The sequence below is a fragment of the Micromys minutus genome, assembly GCF_963924665.1.
Source record: "Micromys minutus genome assembly, chromosome: X".
Classification (NCBI taxonomy): Eukaryota; Metazoa; Chordata; class Mammalia; order Rodentia; family Muridae; genus Micromys; species Micromys minutus.
The window spans coordinates 104,726,713-104,750,316 of record NC_137970.1 but is presented as its reverse complement, the minus strand read 5'-3'; the positions used below and the strand labels follow the sequence as shown (position 1 = coordinate 104,750,316).

Here is a 23,604-nt window from a genome sequence, read left to right as displayed (position 1 = left end):
AACTAGGCCTGGATGTAGCCACTCCTCTTGACGACCCACTTCTCAGGAAGAGCATGATCTGCCTCTACTTTTTTTAAAAATTGTATCTCTTCTGCAAAACATGAAATTCCCTGTACTTGGCCACCACCAATTTAGAAACCAAAATAGGGTTAGTTAACAGTTCAAAGCAACTGCTTAACACTCTGAGCTTCTCCCTGTCACCTTACACTGAACCCTTGTGGAAAAGGAGATAGATTGTTAAAGTCAGCCATGGCTTCCAAATTTTTCAAGCCAGTGAACTTTATTCTGGCTTCGATCTTTGAGTTTGTCTCCTTTATAGTGCCATTCATTTCTGTGTGAAGGGAAGTGCATTTCCATTTGTATCTCAGGAGTCAAAGGAGCTTCCTATGGTGTGCCCTCTAATCTCAGTGAGCCACGTGGTGAGACGGAATGAACTCTTCTTGTCTTCTTTTAGTTTTTTTTTTTTTTTTTTTTTTTTTTTTGAGGCGGGGTCTTACACAGCCCAGGCGAGCCTACAGCCAACTATGTAGCTGAAGATAACATTGAAAGTGTGATCCTTCTGCGTCTGTTTCCCGTGTGCTAGGAGTCCAGCATGTATGCACAGTAGCTTGTTTGTGTTGTACCGGGGAAGGAAGCACGGGGTTCCTCACTGAGCAAGCACTCTGCAATCCAGGCTTTATGCTCAACCTCTTCTTGTTTTGAGCACTTCATCATCTCTTTCCTCGCTTCTAGGTGCCATCCTGGAAACCAAGCTTGGACTGGTCCTTGTTCACAGGAGCCAGACTAATGTGCTCCTATTTGACATAAAAGATCAACAGCTTGGGATTAAAGTGCCACATACCCAGTTATATATGCTCTGGAAGTACTCATACTAAAGAGCTAATTTCCAAAATCTAGTCTGGTAAACCAAGACAAAGACTGTCCTAGAAGGCCTTAGAGTTTCAAAGCTATAGGTCTGGCCCACCCCTATTTATCCTGAACTTAGTGTCACCTTTTCTGAGAACTGTGAATCCTCCTGCCCCATAACTTAGTGTCCCAACATCCGAAGTTCCTTTTATAGCACATTCCCAATTGCCCTGCCCAGAGATCCATTACATGGCCTGTGTCTATTTTCTCACTATCTACAGAACACACGGTTCTTGTGTGTGTCCATGGCCCGTTGTGCCTGGTATAGACTCTTGATGCACTCAATTCAATGGGTGAAAAAACACAGAGACTTTTGTGAAGAGCAAGCTTGAGGATAGAACCTAGCATCCCTTTGGGGACACTGCATACCTTGGTCAGACCACTTGAACTTTCTCTTTAACCCCTTAAAGGATTGTGATGAGCCCCCAATAAGAATGTGATGTGCACATGATATGGACTTGCAAGTCGAAGGCACCTTTCATATGCCGGATTTTAATGCAGAAGAGCAGGTTTCTAAATGATGAGCTGGGCACTACTGGATTCTCTTTGCAAGCACGCACTCCTTGAGCAGCCTCTGAAGCAGCTCTCTCTGTGCATGTCTCTAGAATATATTTTTTTCTTTAAGCAAATCCACCTGGCCCCACAGATTTGATTTTTAAACAAGTCAGCCCGTGGTTTTGAATAAAGCAATTGGCCCTGGATTGGGAGTTTCTCAGAGAGACTGGAGATGTCAGTTGAAAAGACCAAAAAGTCTGAGTGACATTATTTTAAAAAAGCAGCACGTATCTCAAATCCATGTAATAATTGTGTTAGGGATGGAACTTGAAGCATGTATGAGATAATGGAATAAACAAATGAGAATCATTGATAATGAGGCTATTGTTGTGTTACTGTCCTGCTAAAGAACATCATTTTCAGACTGATTATCATGCCCCTGGGAAGCCTATTTATTTAAGATATTCTTCCATCCTAGATAAAAAGAATTTCTCAGTTTAAAAAATTCAAATCCACGGACACTGATGGCTTTTCTTAATGCCAATGGATAGCACTTAGCAACAATGCACTGTGCTTTAGTTATTAAAATATAAAAATAATAAAACAATTGGGGGGTGCTGAATTTGATCCTCAGCACTGCATGAATTGAGCATCAGAACACACAGCTGTATATTTGGCACTGGAGAGGTAGAACAAGGAAGTTCATTGTTGTCTACATAGCAAGTTTGGGTTACCCTGGGCTATGTGAAACCCTGTCTCAAGACAAAATAATTTACCCTGAACAACAAATGTCTCTGGTGCCAATAGTGCTAAGTTTGCTAGTTGAGTTCACCTGGGTCTTTCCAGTTTTTATATAGAAGTTCCTAGGGCCCACAAATCCCCTCAGTTTTGGGCAAATTGCCAATAGCTGGTCACCTTTAGGCCCCTATGTCTACGACATTTACTAAATATGGGGGGGGGGGGAGATGTCATTCCAATGGGGATTTTACTTCCTCATTCTGTTGGTTTATCAGTCTTTCCTCTTTTAACTCCTCTGACCTTCTCCTGCCTAAAGGATTCCCAAGCACTGCTATCTTTACTCCTACATCCTTTCCAAGTTTGGCACTTCACAAAGTAGGACTTATCCAACAGACATGGTTAAGGATAATAATAGCTAACTTTGCTACACGCTCGCCGTCTGCCAGGTCCTGTGTGCTAAGTACGTTGTGGATGTTCATTCTCACAACAGCCTTAATGATGGGCTGTACCATTTCCCCTCATCTTCCCATTTTTACTGATAAAACTAAGTATACATTACCAGAGGCCACTGAACTAATAAAGTAGATGCAATTCAAAGAACTTGTATGCCTTCTTCTTGTTCTTGATAGAATCTCTAAACTAAATTTACTTTCATTGCTAGCCATCATACTTAGATTAGAATGAGTGCTCTGTGCAGCTCAATCTAGTCCTTTCTATGCTCCTCACCCCACCCCCACGTTTAAACAAGAGCATTAGGCCTTTCCAATCTCTCCAGTCCTGTTCCTTTTTCCTTTCCTTGTAAAAGGGAGTGAGAGGAGAGCTCTTTGTACAACAGCTACCCCAGTGCCTGGCTAGAGGGCGCCCGTTGCTTGCCTCTGAAGCGAGGTCTTCATGTGACCTCTTCTAGACACATAACTGTTTTCTTTATTTCTTTGTTCCTTTGTTTGATGGAATAGGGCCTAGGCTGGTTTATGGGAGGATTTGGGAAGAAACTGGGAATTTGAAAGGAAGAATGCCATGCAGCCACCTGAGTGACTTTGAATTTCCACTTCTGTCCTTGATGGCTTCCCAGAGAGTCCACACAGAGCCCCAAGGTATAATCACTCTCATTAGGATCCCAGTGAGCTCATTTCAGTTTTCTAGGCGCTAACAGGGGAGCAGACAGGCCAGCTGCCTGAGATGTTTTCAGAGTCATTTTCAGGTTCTGATCCTGGAGAGTTTGGGGCAAGATTCGAGTAATTAAATCTTAAAGAAAATGTCTCCCTTAGAGCACCACACAGCTCTGGCCGGGCTTCTGAGCCAAAGAAGTGGAATTCAACCACTGTTGCTCTGAGTGATTCCTGACACTACTGCCCAGAATGAAAATTACACACCCTCTAGCCACAGAGATAGATCACTGACTGGAAAGACACATCTAAAGAGGTGCCAAAGCCTGAAGGGCAAGGAAGAGTAGATGAATACAAAGTGGCCTAGCCACCAGAGGGAGGAAGACCATTTTCAGTCTTTCCAAGAACCTCTAGGATAGAGAGTGGTAGTTTTTGACCCAGTTGTCCTTGTGTGAATTGCTGCAGGTTTTTATTAAGTATTTACATGGCAGTTTAGATTTTTTTTTTACCAAGTGCTTTATGATCACTTTTATTTGGCTTAGTAAAATTTTTCTAAACTCCCATCTGCTTTCTGCTCACTTGCTGGCTCGTGGGAGAGTCCTTTTGTCATTGTTTGCTTAGCACCACCTCGCCTACAGCCTCACACAACGGGTGGCTTGTTCTAGTGACAGAGCAGGTGCAAACCGCTGGGGACACCTGAGCAACTTGGGCTGAAGCTCATACCCCCTTTCTCTCTGTTATTCCTCAGCTCTAGTTGATGGCTGGTGCTTGTGTCTGTGAAGGGTAGTGTCAGCCTGATCTGAGCTGCTGGTGGTGACAAACTCTCTGTCTAGACTAGTTGTCACCTCTCTCTGTGTGCTATGCATTTCACCAAGTGCTCTTTTTTCCTACTTGAGGACCTCAGTTGGGGAACTGAGAAGCCAATGTTTAGAGAAGACAGTGAAGGAGTAGACCCTAACCTTCAGTGTTCTGGGCCCAGGGTCATACTGACTCGCCTTAGCCTTGCCAGCCTCTTCCCATCCAGGAGATACTACTTTCAGTAGTTCCCAGTATGAACACTAAATTTCCAAAGTCCCAAATGCCTCAGGATCAGCAACTACCTGAGGGTTGATGGGATATCAGAGTTGGAAAAAATTCCACAGCTAACCTCATATGATGGGTCACAGTCAGAATATAGGTACATTACAAGTATTTCATCCCATAGGTGGGGCCCTAACATCTTCCAGGAAACAAACAAACAAACAAACAAACAAACAAAAAGGCAGTGGACACTAAGGGAAAAGGGAAAAGAGGGACATGGAACAGAGTTCAGGTCAGATAGCCCAGGGAAAAATGAAACCTTGCTAGGCAAGGGGAAGTCGTGCCTGAACACCCAGGGCTCACTCCAAGAGCTTGAAAGAATGGCTTTGAAGACTGAGATGAATTCCAAAGCCTGGGGCTTGCCAGGTGAGTCAGCTAAGCTAACACTTTAGCAGCTCTGTTACCTCTGGCCCAAGACCTGGGGCAGGGGTGGGAGAGTGGGGGCGGAGGGGTGATAACCCTGCAGGTGAAAGGTTTTGAGGCCTGCTAGTAACTATAGCTAAGGGAACAGATGCTTCCAGCCAAAGACAGGAATGTTTATCATTTAAAGGATCTCGGCCATTCCCTTTGCTGTAGAGTCGGTCTGGCCTTTGCTCTAGATCTCTGGCAATTCCTTTGACGTTAAAAACAACACAGTGAAGTATGAAGCCCTTGAAGTCCTGGCCAACAGGTTCTTTCTTGATAGGCCTTGTCCCTTAGAAGCTCTGGGAAGGTCTCTGATGAAGAGTCCTCAGCAGCTAGTCTTCAGTGCCTGTCACTTCACCATCAGAGTTCAAGTGCAAAGGCAAAGAAAGAACATTTTAAGGGTTTGTTTACCTTGATCCTGTGTTCTAGCCCTATAGTAGTCCCACCTCAGCCTTAACTTACACTTTACAAAGAACCAAACTTAGGATAACTGAAGCCTTGGGCTTCTCTCAAGGTGAGCGTGAGGAACTTGAAGCAACTCCTCACTACCATTCTCAGGGTTCATTCGGGTGCTCTCAGGAAGTTCTTTGCAAACAATGTTTGTTGAAGGCCTGTGATCTGTCTGGCACATAGCAAAAGCTCTCTTGTAGAACATTCTGTGTTCTAGGCACAGGTGGAAACATATAACCTATGCAATCTCAACTCAGTAGCATTTTTCTTATCAACTAGGCCCCCAAAACATACTAGTGGCATTATTCCTTCAACATTTGAAGGGGAGCCATTTTTCTTTTTACTTGGGGACTGAACCACACATGCTAGGCAAGCCCTTTCCAGCCCTCTTTTTACCATTTTTTTTAAACCTGGTGTAACTAAATTGCACAGGCTGGTCTTTAATTCCCTCATAATTCCAGACAGGCTTTGAACCTAATGTCTTCCTGCCTCAGCCTTCAGAGTATCAAAGATTCCAGGCCTTTATCCCCAAGCCCAACTCAAACCAATATTTGAGTATTAGCCCAGTTCTCTTCTATCACACGACTTGGCCCTTCTGCAAATGTGTTATATAAAGGGAGGGATGTTGCTCACCTGGTTTAGTGCTTGCCAGCACTTGGGAGGTATGTTTGTTTCTCTCCTCCCTCCTGGATCCTTTATTTTTTAAAGATAAAGGTGGTGCTGTCCCAGGCATTGTCTACCGTCCCCTCTCTGCTGAGCCAACTGCTTCTCACAGCCCCAGAGTCTGATAGATCATACCAACTTCTCACATCTTCTTCACTGACTACAACATGTCCCCTGCATCTCTGGATGTAAGCCATTGCTATTCCAAGAGTAATCTTTTAGCCCTTTCTCAAGTGAGGTTTAAAACTCTCCCACCATGCTAATGTCTTCTAAAATGAGATGCAAATGGCTTTGCATCCTTCTGATTCCTTCCCTAGTCTTTTCTTTCTTGCTACTAAATCTCTGTAATTTTTGAAAGGCAATTTTGTGAAAACACAGGTATCTCATGTAATACCGCGGAGATATGTATTTTTAGAATTGAAAACTTGTCCTGAAGTTGTTTGTAACCGTCGTACTGCAGCTATAGAAAATGAAACAGATGAAATATTTCTCTTTGATTATATCCACAAAAACAAAAAAATCTTAAGTTTAATGGTCCAAGTCTGTAATCAGTTTAGGGCCAGCTTGATGTACATATTGCAAGTCCTAGGGTAGCCAGGGGTAAACACCGACCCAGCCTAAACAAAGAAATGTCCACAAATCAGTAGGGAAAAAAATGTCATTTTCTTTATTTTTTTAAAAGATTTATTTATTTTATTTATATGAGTCCATTGTAGCTGTCTTCAGACACACCAGAAGAGGGCATCGGATCCCATTACAGATGGTTGTGAGCCACCATGTGGTTGCTGGGAATTGAACTCAGGACCTCTGAAAGAGTAGTCAGTGCTCTTAACCGCTGAGCTATCTCTCCAGCCCCGTCATTTTCTTTATTAAACACGTTTAAAATATCAGCTAGTTTCATCTTTAATTTTTGTGTATTTATCCACATTAAGACTGCATTTCAAACAGGAAACAGTTTTGTCTTAAAGCCTCTTAATAAGATGTTTCTTGCTACTCTGTGTTCTAGTTTGCTTTTGAAGCTATTTCTTTTTGTTCTCTTTAAATTATCCCATTTTGGGTGCTTGTGGCCGGAATATTCTCCCAGGATGACAGACCATTTAGTGTCATGCCACAGTATGTCCATAAGATGGCGCTCTGAGCACATCTGATCTATAGTACCCCTCCACGCCATAATCAGGCAGCAATTGAATGTAAACTTTTGTGAAATCAAATCCTTTTAACCAGGAGTTAGTCCTGAGACTTGCTAGTAAACCCTTACCCCATTCTAATGCCTAGGGCAAGAAGAAAAGTGAAGTCTCCAGCAACCCCCTTGCCCTAAATCGGAACCAGCAGTGTTAGGAATGCTCAGGATACGTTTGAGGGACCTTTAAGAAAAGAGTTTTATTCTGAGTATGAAACTTGTAGTATTCGCTGTCTGAAAAGTCCCTTGCTGAGTCTGTTTCTTCATGAACATGGAGAGGGGGTTGGACCCGCTGGTCTGTGAAGGCGCTTCGATCTCCAGCATTCTCCATTTGCATCCGCTGATTGCCTCAGCCAGTGCAGATTTAGGAAGAAAAGCTCGCCCATTTTACGCTTGTTTGACTCTATTCCTCTTTTACAAGTGCTCTCTTTGCTTCAACTGTCCCAGGACAAGCATGCCCAGATGTCCTGTTTTAATTAGGTTCCTTTTCTCTTTAAGGCTTTTTACACAGGTTTCCTCCTCCCCCTCCCCCCCTCCAGGCCTTAACCAATCTGCCTGAAAGGGAGAAACGGTCTCCTTTTCACTGCACAAATAGGGTTTTCTTAGTATCACGGCAGTCATTTTTGTGCTGAATAGACCCAAACAGGATGGGGGAAGAAGATACTGAATGCAGTGCTTAAAGGTAACACCTCTAATATCATGCTAAGTATATGCAGCTAAAAAAGCATTCCTTTTCAGAGGTGGGCATTTCTGTTCTTTTATTGCCAGAGGCATGTTCAAAACTTCTGCGAAGAGGCAGTTGGTAAAAGAGGAGGACAATTAGTCAAATCACAGATAAGTATTACTAACCAGATAACCCACGGTTAAAATCTCCCGAGGCTAATGAGGTTTCGTGTCCCTGGCATCCCCTTCACAGTGTGTGGATCAGATGAATTGGGGCTGTGATGGCTCAGCCTCATTCAAAGACCATCATGAACTGCATGCCTCGGCCGCACTGAGGGAGCCCATGGAAGTGAAACGTTGAATGAATTCATTAACTGGAAACTCCAGAGACATCCCTGATTCCCTTTGGGCTTGACACTTAGAGTACACATGCCCCATGAAATACCCCGAGAACACACCATCTGTGTCCCTTTGCTATCGCAGGAAGGCACATATGCTTAAAAGTAAACACAGTAAAAAAAATTTTTTTAAGTTATTACAACAAAAAGAATGATGGAGTAAAGTAATGGATAGATTAAACAGCTGACTTTTGGAAATCATTTCATTGGATATACACATATCTGAACATCACAGCGCACATGATAAATGCATTCAAATTTTGTCAGTCGTGGCTTACAAATGCTGAAAAAAATTGAAGTTAACTGTGATGTACAATTTCGTTTATTTTAAAAAATCAAATCCTTACAAAGCTTTAGAAAGCTCCCAGTCAGGGACTGAGGATGTAACACAATAGCAAAGAACTTGTGTGGGCGAGGCCCTAGGCTCAGTTGTCAGTACCACACAGAGAACCCATGATATAAAATAGAGGATTATAAAATACATAAACGAGTCTTGTCTACCATCCACTTATTCTCACTTATCAAAAGTAACAGCTGCCACTAGTTGCTTGTTTTCTGTACATATCTGAACAGTTATACAACAAATGAGAGAGCAGGTGTTCTTCTTTAGTAAAAGATGTATTCCAAGACCCCTTGTTGGTTCCTTAAAATAACGATAGTACTGAACCCCACATGAATAGTCACCTCTCTACATCCAAGGATTCAACCAAACGGAATTTGGAAACACAAGTAGGAAAAGACTGGTGATGTAAAGTCTGTGTTCGACCTCATGGTTATTAGGCTGAAGTTCCTGAGTCTGATCTTTGACAGGATAAGGGAAAGAAAGAACGTGTTGGTCAAGCGGTGGAACATTCGCCTGATATGCATGAGGCCTGGCACTGAAAAGAAAACAAAACAGGACTTGACTGTGGTGGTACATATCTTTAATCCCAGCACTCCGGACACAAAGACAGGAAGGTTTCTATGAGTTCAAGACCACACTGGTGTGCACAGTGAGTTCCAGGCCAACCAAATCTATAAAATGAGACCGTGGAAAGGATAAATAAGTATTAACATTGAGATGATTTAAACTACATGAGATGATCGTGTAGGTTATATACATACATACTGTGTGTGTGTGTGTGTGTGTGTGTGTGTGTGTGTGTGTGTGTATATATATATGTACAGGGGAATTCTAGAACTAATCACACTTGCACACCAAAGGATGTCTCCTGAGCATAGACAACTATTATAAAGTTTAGTTTAGAAATTAGACATGGCAAGAAATTAATAATGATATCATAAAACAATTCTAGCTGTGTACTGTTTTATGCTCTCTCCCTCACTCTGAAGTAATCTGATAACTTAGGCAGCTTCTGAGGGACTAGTAGTAAGCTGGGTAGCATATACAACTTAGACATACTGAACACAGAGATGATTTATATCCTAGGCATGAACGAGGGAGATGGTATAGGCTTTATCATACTACCCAGAACAACTTTCAATTTAAAACTTATGAATTATTTCTATAATTTTTCACTTAATGTCTCCATATGATCACAACCATCAGCATCAGTTAGATGAGTACCTTTGACTAGTGCTTTGTGATATAAATGAGGTAAAGGTGAGTTTTATGTCCAAACCGCAACCAGCCCTTCCCAACACTTCTATAACCAGAAACCATGCTTAATTTACTAACGCTCTTTGAGGATTTAATTTTTTTTAATGCATATGAGTACACTGTCACTGTCTTCAGACACACCAGAAAAGGGCACCAGATCCCATTACAGATGGTTGTGAGCCACCATGTGGTTGCTGGGAATTGAACTCAGGACCTCTGGAAGAGCAGTCAGTGCTCTTAACCACTGAGCCATCTCTCCAGCCCTGTTTAAGTATTTAAATAGCACATGACACAGTACTACACTGAATGCTATTCCAACTATCAAAAAAGTGGAGCGAGCTTTTAAATGTGCTGGGGTTTGTTTGTTTGTTTGTTTGTTTTTGTTTTTGTTTTAACTGAGTCACCATGGAATTGTGGAGCAGTATTGAGCTGGCCATGTTGAGTTCGAATTCATGACTAGAAAATGAGAGATGAGAAAAGAACACAGAACTAGAAGGGCAAGTTTTTGAGTGGCAGAGAACCCTAGAGTAGCGTCACCAAGGGATCAGCTATAAGAGTAATTAGATTTAATATTCATAATTGTTCTAGAATACGGAGTCCAGGACCAAATTGCTAAGCTGGCATGTCTTTCTACAATCCTGGTGAGGGTAATGAACTTCAGGGAAACGCTTGTTTTATAAGAAGGCACATAAATGTGCTTGGCGAGCTTTGATATGGACAAGTCGAAAGAGGTATCTTTAAGAAAGTGTTCAACGGTTAGAGAGATGGCTCAACGGTTACAGATGGCTCACAACCATCTGTAATGGGGTCTGATGCCCTCTTCTGGTGTGTCTGAAGACAGCGACAGTGTACTCATATACATGAAATGAGTAAATATTAAAAAAAGAATGTGTTCATCTGTGCATAGGGTCTCTTCCTTAGGCAATAAGCAGGAGTAAGGAAAGAAGTTGGAATTAGCATCATCAGGGAGGGACCACATTTGCATAGCACTCCATGGACATAAATGGGGTGGCTAATACTGAGTATGCTGTCTAATAAGGAGTCCGGGAAGGCAGTTGGCTCAGTGATTTGACAATTCAGGAAACGGAAAGCTTTTAGGAGCTGACCATATGTATGATGGATCCTCCCCCCTCCCCACCTCTCTGCACCCCTAGGAATAAACTCTGCAAAGCACTGTACAAAAAGTGTAATGACATTAAATCAGCACACAAGGCTATTCCTTGCAGCACTGTTTGTATCATCAAAGTTTTTACAAATAATTTAGTTGTTTATCAGTAACAGATTGGACAAGTAAATTATGATACAGTCACGCAGTTTGGTATGTTATGAAATGGAGTACCTCCACCGTATAGATATTGGGACAGAAAATGATGCAAATCAAGATGTATGACAGGATTCCAATTTGGGTTAAAATTAAGATCTGGAACTGTGGGTACAGAAAAATGTTCCATCAAGTGGGAATCACTGTTCCCATTGAAGCCAGAGAAGGCCGACTTTGGGAATGAAAGGTAGAATGAATGACCTTGGATTATAAATCTTCTCCCTGCTCAGCCTGATGAGGGCATCCATAGAGACGTTAATATTCTCCAGCTCTAAAGCAGAGCCTGTGATTAACCCCCCCCCCCCCCCCCCCCCCCGCACAGAACAATGTCAACAAGCCTCTCCTGAGCTGTGACTTTCTCTTCCAGGGGAGAACATGCATACAAGCTAGCAGACATAATGTATGGTTTTCATCTGGTTGAAAAGGCTCCCTGAACAGGAAAACAGCTCCTGTGGGGTCCACAGGAAATGGCGAGAGGAGGGGAATGGGGAAAAAGGCAGAGGTAAAGAGCATGGGAAGCTCTTTCTCCTTCAAATGAGTGGGAAGCACATGCAGAGCTAGTCCTTAATGGTGTTGTTCACTGACCATGACCTTGAGCATCCTTAGCACAGTGCTTCTCATTCTGCCATCTGTTCTAAAAGGCCAGAGAGGATTTATAGTCAGTTGCACTGTTGGTACCCAATAGAGTCAGCGGTCTCTTTGATCGGGACTCTCATTGACAAACTTTCTTTCCCTTCTTCTCTCTAGATACAGCCAGAAGGCGGCAAGGAATGGGATGAAGAATCAGTTTAACCTCCATGAGCTGAAAATGAAGGGGCCTGAGCCGGTGGTTAGCCAGATCATTGACAAACTGAAGCACATTAACCAGGTATGTGTCATATCCAACAAAAGTGGAAATGCAAAAGAAGTCAATATGAGGCCGATGATTTTCATTGCTGAAACTAATATTTAGGCAGGTGGGTAAGCAGCAATTACTTATTTTCTTCAATGATTTTGCCTGATAAAGTTGACATATTTCACTCCATTTTTAATTATTCTGATATTGCAGTAAGAGAAAAATTATAATAGGATAGCCACAATGCCTGACTTCATAAAATAACTTTAAAAAAAATCCTACTATACTGACAACACATTCTCATGTTCCTATTAACCATTTGCTGTGGCCATGTAACATTCTGTTGTCTGTTCATCATGATTGATAAACATCCTTATTGATTCCAGTTCCATTCCATCAGTGAGCTGTCTCTTTATCCACAACACTATCTCTTGGTCATAGATTATTTTCTTACAATTCTGCACTGTTGTGTTAAGGGATGTGAATATTTCAGTGGCTGTCTACGAATTGCTTTCCAATGAGAATGTATCAGTTTTCACTACCACCAAGAAGATCTCAGAGGCCCACTTTCACAGCACCTTTGCCAAATTCTGACTCATTCCTCTCATTTTCTTGACCTATACACATATTTTCCCCCTCTTGTCAGGAGTTTTACAACAAGACACAAATAGAAGTTAGTTGTACCATCTGCTTGTGATTGCTTTGTGGCTGCATATTTTTTTAAAAGCCACCAGAAAGGCCACCATATGCCACAGTGACAGTGTTTCTGTGCCATGACATGCTTCATGAATGGGAGGACCCAGGTACTGGGCTACTATTTGTAGCTTGGGAAGGATTTAATGTGAATAAAAACTTTGTGCACAGACACAAGTTTCTGTGTGAAGGCACAGGCCTGATTTTACTTTCTGTATGAACATTAGTGAATTTTTCTGGTATTCTGAGAAAATTGTTTGCACAGACTTTCTAGGGGTAGCATATTTTTGCTTCGATTGCATCATGAACATACTGACAGCACACTTGGAGGAACTGCTCCAGTGTCCCCTAAAGTGCGCTGAGCTCAGTGAGCACTTAATAAATGCTTGTTACTGCTTCTGAGCACATGGACACAGCAGTGTGATTCTTTCCATATGTGTCTCAAAGGGTGCCAAGGCAAAGACAATGTAACCGCCTCACCTAGGAGTGAAGGCTCTATCGGTCTTCTGACTATTTATAATGATCCGAACTGACTGGGTCTGGGTAAGTCTACTCAGTTAGGATCCTGCATTGGTGAGACCAAAATTGTCACTGAGCCTCTAATCCTGAGTATAGATGTAAACAGACTTTAAGACATACCTGGTTCTCCTGGGTCCTGGGAACTTCTGAAATTGAAAAGAAATGTTATACTATATTTTAACAGCCTCCCTGAAAGGGAACCCAAGCATAAACATCTCAAGAAAGATAACGTGTGATACACAATAAGGCACATAGAGAGATGCTGCTCATTAGTTTGGGGTGACTTGGTAGAAACATGGGGTGAGCTAGGCTAGGGGGAAGAGCCTTGGGAGGGACAAATGTTAAGAGCTGTTATAAACCATGTGTAAGGAGGGAATAAGCAAAGATAAGTAGAGAAGGGCAGCCATAAAGGAATTTCAGACCAAGACCTGTGGACAGGATCCACTTGAAAAGGGGAAAAGTTGAGAAGATACAGGCTTCAATATGACCTAGTAATCATCAAAGATTTTTACAGCAAGCCTTTTGTAAAGGCTTCAGCTAGAGTTAAAGAGTATGACTTTGCATCCACATTGGGTCTAAATTTAATTATGTATTTTAATATATCTATGTATGTGTTATATGTACATGCATATACGTATCTGTGTACATAAACTAAATATACATGCATAACTATACATAAATATACATATAATATTTATAAATATATATTCATTTATACATATTATATGTATTTTTAATATATAACCTTAGGCAAATCAGTGCTTTCATTTTCTCATGAGCAGTACTATAAGGCTAGCTAAAGCACATGTGTGTGCACATAATATAACATTTATAAATATACATATGCATAAATATAAAATTGTGTTCACATGCCAGGCCTTTATTAAATGGTAGTTATGGAGTGGCTGTTTAGGCTTTTCTCTGTAGGCAGGACTTTCCTTTAAAAGAGAGTTTCAGCACATTGGCCACTGAATTTTGTGTGACTGCAGATTCCTTTGTTACTTTGCTTGCGTTCTCTCAAATTTTTTTCTTTCATCTAACTTTCAGCTACAAAAGCACAAACTAATCCAAGGAGAGGTAGAGAGGGCAAATTCACCATTAGCCCTCTTCTCTTTCTCCTCCCTCCACTCATAACAGTATGTGCACATTTCTGTTTCTATACAAATAACCATTGAGCAATTGATTGTCATAGATAGACCAGTTCTACCTGTTAACATTGGTCTGGCTCCAAACACTCACAGCGACTTTCTTTTATATTCACCTGTATTGCTTTACATGTAAGAAAAACACATCTTTTCAAACCTTAGCTAAAACTCACGTTTTGGCCATGATTCAGTGTGAAAGTGAGATCATTTGGGGAAATACCAAAGAACAGAGTTTTGATTATGATGGTAAAGATGTTCACATTGATGCTTCATTAGCTCTCTATAGCACTAAAAATTATTTCAGCCACTGCATGTTCTGAAAACTAGTTGTTTAGCAGGGAGAGAAATCCAACCTGGAATTGTATGAGCTATATAATACTCCCATAGAACCATTCTTTTCAAGAATTCATTACCCTTAAAGACTTTATCATCCTCACCAAATGATAACTGTTTATCCCCTTTTTATAGCTAGAGAAACTGAGGCAAGGAGCCATTAAAAGCAGTGCAGGCATGTTGCCAAACATCTAGTGAGTATAGTTGAAAATTCAATCAATTATCCAGATGTTGTTTCTTATACACTGCCAAACATCTGGATTCAGTGAATGCCTGACTAAATTGGCCTAAACTTTTGGCAGTGAGGAGGTAGAATCAAGTTAACTTGCCTATGTTTGCATGTGAATGGAGAATCCAGGTAATGTTACTTTCCATCCTTTATGTCTATAAATGCAGAGATATCTTTCTATCTGGGCTTGTGTACCATCTTGTTGAATTAGAGTATTTACCAGCATCTCCGAAAATAACTCAACTGTCTTCTACAGACATTCTCAGCTGCCTTCTTTCAGATCACGGCTTCTGTTGATAGAAATTGAAATACTATACCCACTAAGGGAATAAAGTAACACTATTTCTACATTGACAGTCCCATAGTGTAAGCTTTAGGGAATGGGTTCAGGGTCAGTATTGGGCCTGGGAAGGGGCACAGGTGTGCAATATCCTCCCTCCTCCTCATAAGCTACACAGTTCATGTGTAAGCTTCCCACGATCGAAAATGGGGTCCTTTTTATTTCTTTTTCAGTTTCTAATTTATGTGAGGATTTATTGGTTTTGGTTAAGGGAGGATTGAACCCTTCTTGGTTCTCAGTATTGGTTCTGGAATTTACTAGACCACATTTTTTAAGCCAACTTTTGTTTCTGCTCCAGACTCCTATGTGGAGAGAAGACTCCACAAATACCAAGCACATTCATAATACCTTCCTACCCATATGACACTGTGGGCAACTGACCCTCTAACTTAGTTTTGTCACTAGCATTTTCTCTGTTTAAGTATATTTTTCTGTTCCAAAAGTACCACAGAAGTTATTGTCCTCAAGGAAAAACTAGTAATTTATCCTGTTGTCCATTTCAGTGAAGGTTCTAATGAAATTCCAGAAATTGTTTTCCTGCCTGCTGTAATGAGTTGAGTCCAGAGCAGTCAATACCTGCCCATTTAGTGTCAAGAATTTCTCATTCAAAGTAGGATAAAGTCTCATCTGTTTAGGATAGCTACAATGTCCTGAACGGCAAGGGGAGTAGACGAGATGGCCTCTTAAGAGTCCTTCCAGCCGTGTGATTCTGTGATTTGTGACTCAAGGTCAGGCTTTAACCCAGCACCCATTTGTGAACAAGTCTTGTGACTTTATTCTCTCTGCTCTGCACTCTTTTGAAAACACCCTGTTCCCAGGTCACTCCTTTCCACTTTGTAACCTCTTATCCTTTCAGAGGTTGTTCTCTTCCCACCAGCCTTCCAACAGAGGCAGATGCAACTTCAACTTGCCCTTCCCCCTAGCCAGTTCTGTTCTTCTGCCTTCTTTACATCAGGCTATAAAACATTAAGTGGTTAAAAAAAAAAAAAAGCATTTTGCCATTTATTGCTCCTACTAAGTATCCACTCCCCAGGGCCGGATATTTGACCTGCCTTTGAATCACGCTTACCGTGTAACTCTATCTAAATGATAATTCAACCATACATTTGCACAGCAGAGATCAGTTTGTAGATGCACTCTTATGTTCGTTAGATAAACTGATGAATTGGCTCTGAGACGGAAGCAAGATGTGCTGTTACTTGCATTTACCAAAAGAAGAAACTACAATGAGACCCAAACTCCAAGGCTTTTTTATTCTTGGCTTTCATTCTACTTATCTGAATAAGGAAAAGAAGAGCAAGCGACTATTAGGATTCACATATAAAAGGTGGGGAGGAGTACAAATATCTGAAGTCCCCTACTTTGTGGATTAACTATTGTCAAGGGCCAAATATAGACATTTCTATAGCCTAAGGCTTTAAAGTGTTCAGCAAAGAAAGACAAAGCATGTTGTTTTCCAGAATCCTAGTTGAGACAGTTATTAGAAAACTGCCCACCACATTTATTTGTTGAACAGGTGAGTCTGTGAGCTATCATCTCAAATCCCTAAATAATGTTAAATGTTCAAAGGAAAAAAAAATCAAATATACAACAGTGAAATATCTCTACTTCTATCTCTCTCCAGAAATAGTGGCAAACTGTTTTTAAGGTGCTTGATAGAGTCTGGTACAATGAAGAAACTTGTTGTCTAAATAGAATGTCAAATATTTAATAAGTTAATTTGTAAAGTTGTTGAGTAACTGAAAAGGTACATCCCTTAGCATGCAGTTTTTCCAAATCTTTGTGTTGGCTCTTAGTTATGATAGAAACACACCAAGTAACTTTTTCATACTCTTCTCATAAATCCAATTATAGATGGAAAACACTGACTGACCCAGTGCTTTCTAGAAAAAGTAGTCTTAAATATGAATTCTTGGCTTGTTTTTTTTTTTTAAAGAAGCTTTCCAAAAATCAAATTTAAATAAAAGGCCTTCCTCTAATGTTGTCTAGAGTAAGTTTATACTTACCTTTTTACTTTACTACAGAACAATAGTAACTTCCATTTCCATATTGAGCCAGACTGGGTTAGTGGGAAAGGAGACAGGGTATCTTCGAAAGCCAATGAACAGACTTCTCAGTCACAAAAGGACAATGTAAATTAGTCATTAAATATCAGCTGCTAGACTCTGTGGAGCGAAACATTATTTCACAAAGAAACTGGAATTAGCTGATACATTCCAAAGCACATTTATCATTAAAAAAATCTTTTGTCTTTGTGTTTAATAGCTTGAAATATAATTACAATGTCTGGTAGCTTTGGGGAGCATGTGTTTTTAATATCTTAATTACTATTTACAGTTTAATAGCATTACACCAAAGAGAATTCTCAAATATTTTAGATTAACTTTCTTGAAAAGGAACTACTTGCTATATTTAAAATGTACAGCATTAGATGTATCTAAATTGGGTCATGAATTTTAGTCTTTGCTTATTAATTAAACTATTCAAAACTAGAAGATAAGTTAGGAATGGTGAGTAACATGGTTTTGGTAGCACTATCATGATAACCTTGATTGAGCAACAGAGAAAGATATATTTTTGTCTTCATTATTATATTTTGCTATATTTTGTTTTCTATATATTTTAATTTATTTAATTTATTATCATTTTTGTCATTGCTGCTGTATGTGTACGTTCTAGTTTGCCCCCAAAGTATGTTCTAATGAAAATATGAATGTACATGTTTTTTTGTACAGTATGTACTTCAGGCAGGAGATCATACTTCAGCAGTTCATCTTTGAAACAAAACAAAGCCCTGTGGCATGAGCTTGCTAATTATTTATCTCTTGTGGACATTATTAACTAGGTTTGTTCATAACAAGTACACCTCATTACCCACCACCTCATTCATTAAACCTGTTGAATAGTTAATACACCGTGTGTCAGTGGTCTCTGTGGGGATCACTGAACCCAAAGCAGGCAGAGCCAGGAGAACCTATTGTGCAGGCATTGGGTCCCAGTGTCTGACTCTGTTCTACATCCAGAATCAGTCATCTTTATACTCACATGGTCTACATCTCAATTCCTCTATCTTCCAGAATACATTTAGCAATTCAAGATTTTCCTCCCCCTTCTAAGGATGACAAGATTAACATCCTATTAGTCAGTAGATTTAAATGCCAAAGAACTCAGTTATTTTAGGACAGTGCATTCAGATTCAGTTCCATGGTGAATGTGGGAGTGTCTCATTCTTATTTCAACCAAGAAATACTAGCTGTAAACTTCTTAGATATTGGTCTTCTGACTAAAATAATGAAACTCTCATGCTGCTCTTAAAACTCATGAACATTTAATCCAACGGAAACAATGCCTCAGTATACAGAATATCTACAATACAAAGGAAATCAGTGCATGTACTTTTCACAAACCTCCTACACTTAACTGGTGGTAAAAATGGAGATCAGACAAGAGAATGCATGGCTTGGTGGTAACAATATTCCTTTTAGAAATGATAAATGAAATCCCATGTTTCAATGCTAATGAGCTAAAGTGTCTTCTTCAAAGCTGAGACCAATACTCCCAAATTTTCCTTGCCCATATCAGAATTCTGACAAAATCCAATGGAAATGAAGAGTGCTGAGCTATCTTGTCTAGAACGATCTTTTCTATAGGCCCTTTCCATTTTCTCCTGGAAAGAATCCCATGTTAGTTGTCCCAACAAGATAGTTGTTTGTTTGTTTGTTTGATTTTTATTTTCTTAAGATGGGTCTTTCCCATGAGTCTGATCATTGCATTTTAAATGCACCTGACACATGACCAGACACGGGGCCATATTGTACATGAGCTCAGTGTTGGTATTTAGTGGGAGTCTTAATAATTAAAAGTCAACCCTGTATTTCTAATTACAGGATCTCCTTAGGCAGCAACCATCATGATTTTTGCATAGCAACTGAAAAGTGGAGTTTTTCCACTAGACTCCCATATAATATTCAAGATGAAAATTACACCATTGTTTAATGCACTGGATTTCAGTTGGTGATCTCTTTTTCTCCTTAACAAGCTGTCCTAGACGCTTTCTTGTAGCCCATACTTTCAACTGTTACCTTCCCCAAATATTATGCAGTATGGGTGAGTCTGACAAGATTTAAAAAAAAAAAGCTAAAATAGTTATTTTGTGATTTTTGTGTTATGTTATGGAAATAATGCTTAAGTTGGGGTCAGTTACAACCTAAGGCACTGAAGAGTCGAGAATAATTATTATGCCAGCACTGTCAATAACCTTTAGACTAGCCCAACAAATAGAGGAAGAACCACAAATCTTGAATCCAGTATAATGTTCTATCCTTAACTTTAAGAGGCAGAAATTGGATTGTGGAAATCACAACCTAGAAAGCCTAAGTATCTTAGCAAAGTTCTGGGTCAATCTTTTGGATAGTGTGAGTTCCCCATAATTATGAACTAGAAGCCTCTTGATTTTCTCTCACAGAAAATCAAGACATTTCCTCTTATTATATGATTGAACCTGTGTTGCTGGTCTGTAGTCTGACATAGACATGGTTTTAGACAGAAATAACGATGAGTTCTTTTTAAACAAGTGACAAGAAATGTTGGTAGAGAGATAATCTGACTTAGTCAATGCATAGCTAATTATTAGGCCTACAGAATATTTTCTTAGCAAACTGACATTAACCTGGAGAGAGGACTTTGCTTGCTGCTTTGCTTTGAACTTAGCTTTGATTGACAGGAACCTTTTTTTAAACAAATGAGCTAAGTGAAGACAGAGAAGTCATGTCATTAATATTCAGTCATAGCACGCAGGAAGGTAGTATTAACTATTATATCGATATTGTCGTTGGGATCCAAGTATATCTTAAGAGGCTGAATGACAAGAGAAAGCTAGATAGTTGAAAAGTTCAAGGCATAAATGTACAATATTCCATGGAGATTCACGAACACGAGTGTACAAGTGACAGGGAAGCTGACTTTGTAGACATCATTGCTTTTGGTGATAATGGAAACAGCAATAAGGAACAATCACTTAGCAAGAATTGTAGATGGTGTGATCATTACTGGCAGGAAAGGCGTGTGTCTGTGCATAGGTTACATTGGAATGGGAAAAACATGGGAGAGACTAGGAAAATTTTCTTTACTCTAAAGGCTTAAAAGGACTCTTTGGTGACTGCAAGGTTCACTGCTCTACCTGAGGGTTTGATTTTTTTTTTTTTTTGGCTTTTTCTTTAATGTTAAGGAATTTTATTTTTTATTAAGATAGTATTTTGTTAATTATTTGGAAATTTCACATAGTGCACCCCAGTCATATTCACTTCCCAGTCCCCTCAGAGCCCACCCTCAACCCTTGTGACCACCACAAAAAAAAAGGAAAGAGTGGGAGGAGGAAGAAAGAACAAAAGAAAAAAGGAAAAGTATTAAGTTTTTGTTACAGCAGTACCTGTCATTCTTGTAAAACCTCATTGGTACAGGATTAGAATTTCAGTGAGAAGACTGAAAAGACAACACTAGTGTATTTACTTCCAACATAAAGCAAAAGGGATTTGGAACCAAATGGATCTGTGCTCGGCTACTAGTCATCATGTCCTGGAAATGGGTATACTATCATATGTCTTGAATGCTCAGTACAAAGATGAGATGCAGTGCACACGTCAATTACAGCTACTATCTCCTTCCATATTATTAGATAGTGTGAGGTGTTAGCAGAAGGGAAAGTCAGGAATCACCGCTAAGCCATTTGAGTGTTTGTGCAGGATTGGAGGAACTGTGTCTTTTCTAGTTAGTTTAGAATGTTTCTGTAATCTTAAAATTCGAAACGCAATCATCTACATTCTAAAGATTCTTGGGGAAAAATGAATCCAGCCAAACTTCAATGGATTATTATTATTTTTAACTGTTGAAAATTTAGTCTGGCTGAAAGTGTTTGAAGAGAAAGTGAAGCTGGTAGATGAAATATAGGTTGTGTGTGTGTGTGTTTAAATCAAGTTCTTTAGATTTCCCCCAAGTTTGAACTCTGTCCTAAATTAGATACTCTATTAATAGGCAAACTATCCCCTGAGTGCAGCTTAGGGGTCTTAGCACATGATCCAGAAGTCTCATTTTGATCTTCATCCTACCAGGACCTTTCACGAAACAGTAGTATCAAATAGACTTCAGAGCTATAAAGTTCATGGCAAGTTAATCTGCATTCCTTTTACATCTTGTTCTCTGGTTTGAAGATGTTGAGAGGGTCCTATATTTAAAATGTGACTGCCATGGCATCCTTATTGGCAGATGTCTTCCAGGAGGTATTTAGAATGATTTGGAAAAGCATATAATGTACTTGTGAGTGTGTGTGCATTTCACATGCCAGCAGAGCAGAAGGAATTTACAAGGCTTGGGGCTACTGAGCTTTCCTTAAGACACCATCACTCTCAGCTGTTGGGGTGATGTCAGAGATGCCAGGAACACTGCTTAAGGCCCAAATTCCTGAGCTCTATTTGAATTGCAGAGAAGTTCTGTTTTGCATTGCAGAGCTTAGAGCTTGCCTGACCCTTTCTGTGGGCTCTACCTTCAAAGACCTATGGAATTTGTTAACTACAGACAGAGACTAGTGAACACTTGTTATCAGGCAAAAGGAAAGCTGCCCCCTGCTGCCTGAGTCTTTGTCTCTGCCAGGGATACCAGGGAAAATGGGGAAGGAATCCAGACTCATTAATGAGCTAATACAAAAGCCTAAGCCAAGCTAGAGGCAGTTCGTTATTGCTGCGTATGGATTCTTGAAGGAGGCGGAGAGCTAAAAGATGTCCAGCCCAGAAACAGGAAGCGGTAATCTTACTGCTGATATCTTTTTATTTATGTTGGTTTCTGGACTAGTGTGTGGCAAATTGGTTGACCAATACTTCCCATCTGATACCTTCCAGTGCAAATTGTTGTAGCTACAGGTTTTCACCCTAAGAGGTTGAGATTCAATAGAGAAATGAGCTTCTCCTTGGGTGCATGGACTCTGTTCTTCCCTGTCATTCTTGGAAGTCACTTAAACCATAGTTATTTCTTTGACCCTTTCAAAATGAAGCCTATAAGGTAGAACATCTAGTAAAGTGTGGTTATACATATGTGCTGTTGTATTAGGAGTTATTTTATGTATTAAGCATCTGTGTTTTATGTGGTACTAAGTTTGATTGGCTATGTATGTATGTACACTGAGTAGGACATGCAGAATTTACATACACATCTATCATCACATGTGGATACATCGTCATCATTTGGATCCATTCATCCAATGCTGAGCAATCATATGCCCAGCACTATGGGCAAGTACACATGAATACCACTTGAGTGTGATCTCTTTCGGGGTAGATGATAAGATAAACCTACATCGCTACTGTCCTAGCCTTAGTGTTAGAAGAGAAGCATAAAAAAATGTCCTGCTAGCCCAGAGAAGGGAAGGATTCATTCCTACAGAGAGAATTAGACAGGACTTCAAAAATAGGTAGCCTTTCAACTAGGCTTTGAAAGACCAGAAGAATTTGGGCAGATGATGATTGCGGGAAAGGAGCTTCCCAGCAGAGGAATGTACTATGAGCAGTAACTCAAAGACATGACAGTACATCAGTAGACCATCAGTAGGTGTGTCTGGAGAGCTGAGGCCAGAAGCTGGAGTAGCAGAGTTGCTAGGGAGTGAAAGATGAGACTGCAGCGGTACATCAAAAATGCCAGGGGCTATAGATAGCATAAGAAGGAATTCAGAGTTTTACTCTTTGTGTAGTGACAGCCGCTGAAGGGACAGGAACAACCTAGAGAACGAGAACTGTTTTGTCTCTAGATTTGGCCCTGTCACTCTTTACCTGTTAGCCAGGACATAAGGATTGGAATAGACAGCACTTTGAGTCTCAGAAGAGACTCAGAAGGTCCCACAGAGCAAAATGAAAAGAAAACCCTAGTACCTGTAAAGATTTCTCCCTCATTGAACCTTAAGAAGTTCTCACAATGAGGTATTTAGATTCCCTGATGAATGTGTTAACTATTACTCTTTAATCAATTTGTTACACGTTTTTTTTAAAGTCAATATCCCAATTAAAAGTGGCTCCTTGGATGTTGAATGTTGAGTGTCATCCATTCACTGAAGTCTCAAAAATTACCGAAACTGTGAGAAAGATCCAGAGAGATTATCGTGTTTTTCTTCAGCTGCCACTGTGGGAGCTTAGATGTGTTGGAGAGACTACTGTGTTTCGTGACAGCCTCACAAAGAGGCGTGGGGAACCAGAGGGAAGCAGTGACTGTTTGCCTTCTCCATACCTTTTTAGAACAAATTTCCTTATTTGAAAGCAACTCCTGTGTTTTTCTAATTATAGCAGCTACTTGAAGTTTGCTGTTTCCCTAGAATGGTATACAGTACCTTGCCTGTGGTTCTATTCAAGCATATGCAGACAGCAAGCTGACCTGACTTTTCACCAAACACTCTTTCTTCTCTCTGCCTCAGCACACACTTGTGCCCCACTAATCAGATCTGATGCTAAGAAGGCCAACAAAGCATTT

General features: G+C 40.2%; 1 protein-coding gene across 1 annotated transcript in view; it reads left to right on the top strand.

The window, feature by feature from the left end:
• GPC3 (glypican 3) overlaps positions 1-23,604 on the top strand; it is a 313,583-nt gene that overhangs the window by 215,804 nt on the left and 74,175 nt on the right. Inside the window, exon 6 of the mRNA XM_080910639.1 lies at positions 11,753-11,873. Coding sequence (XP_080766765.1) covers positions 11,753-11,873 — 121 coding nt within the window. The remainder of the gene's footprint in view (positions 1-11,752; positions 11,874-23,604) is intronic.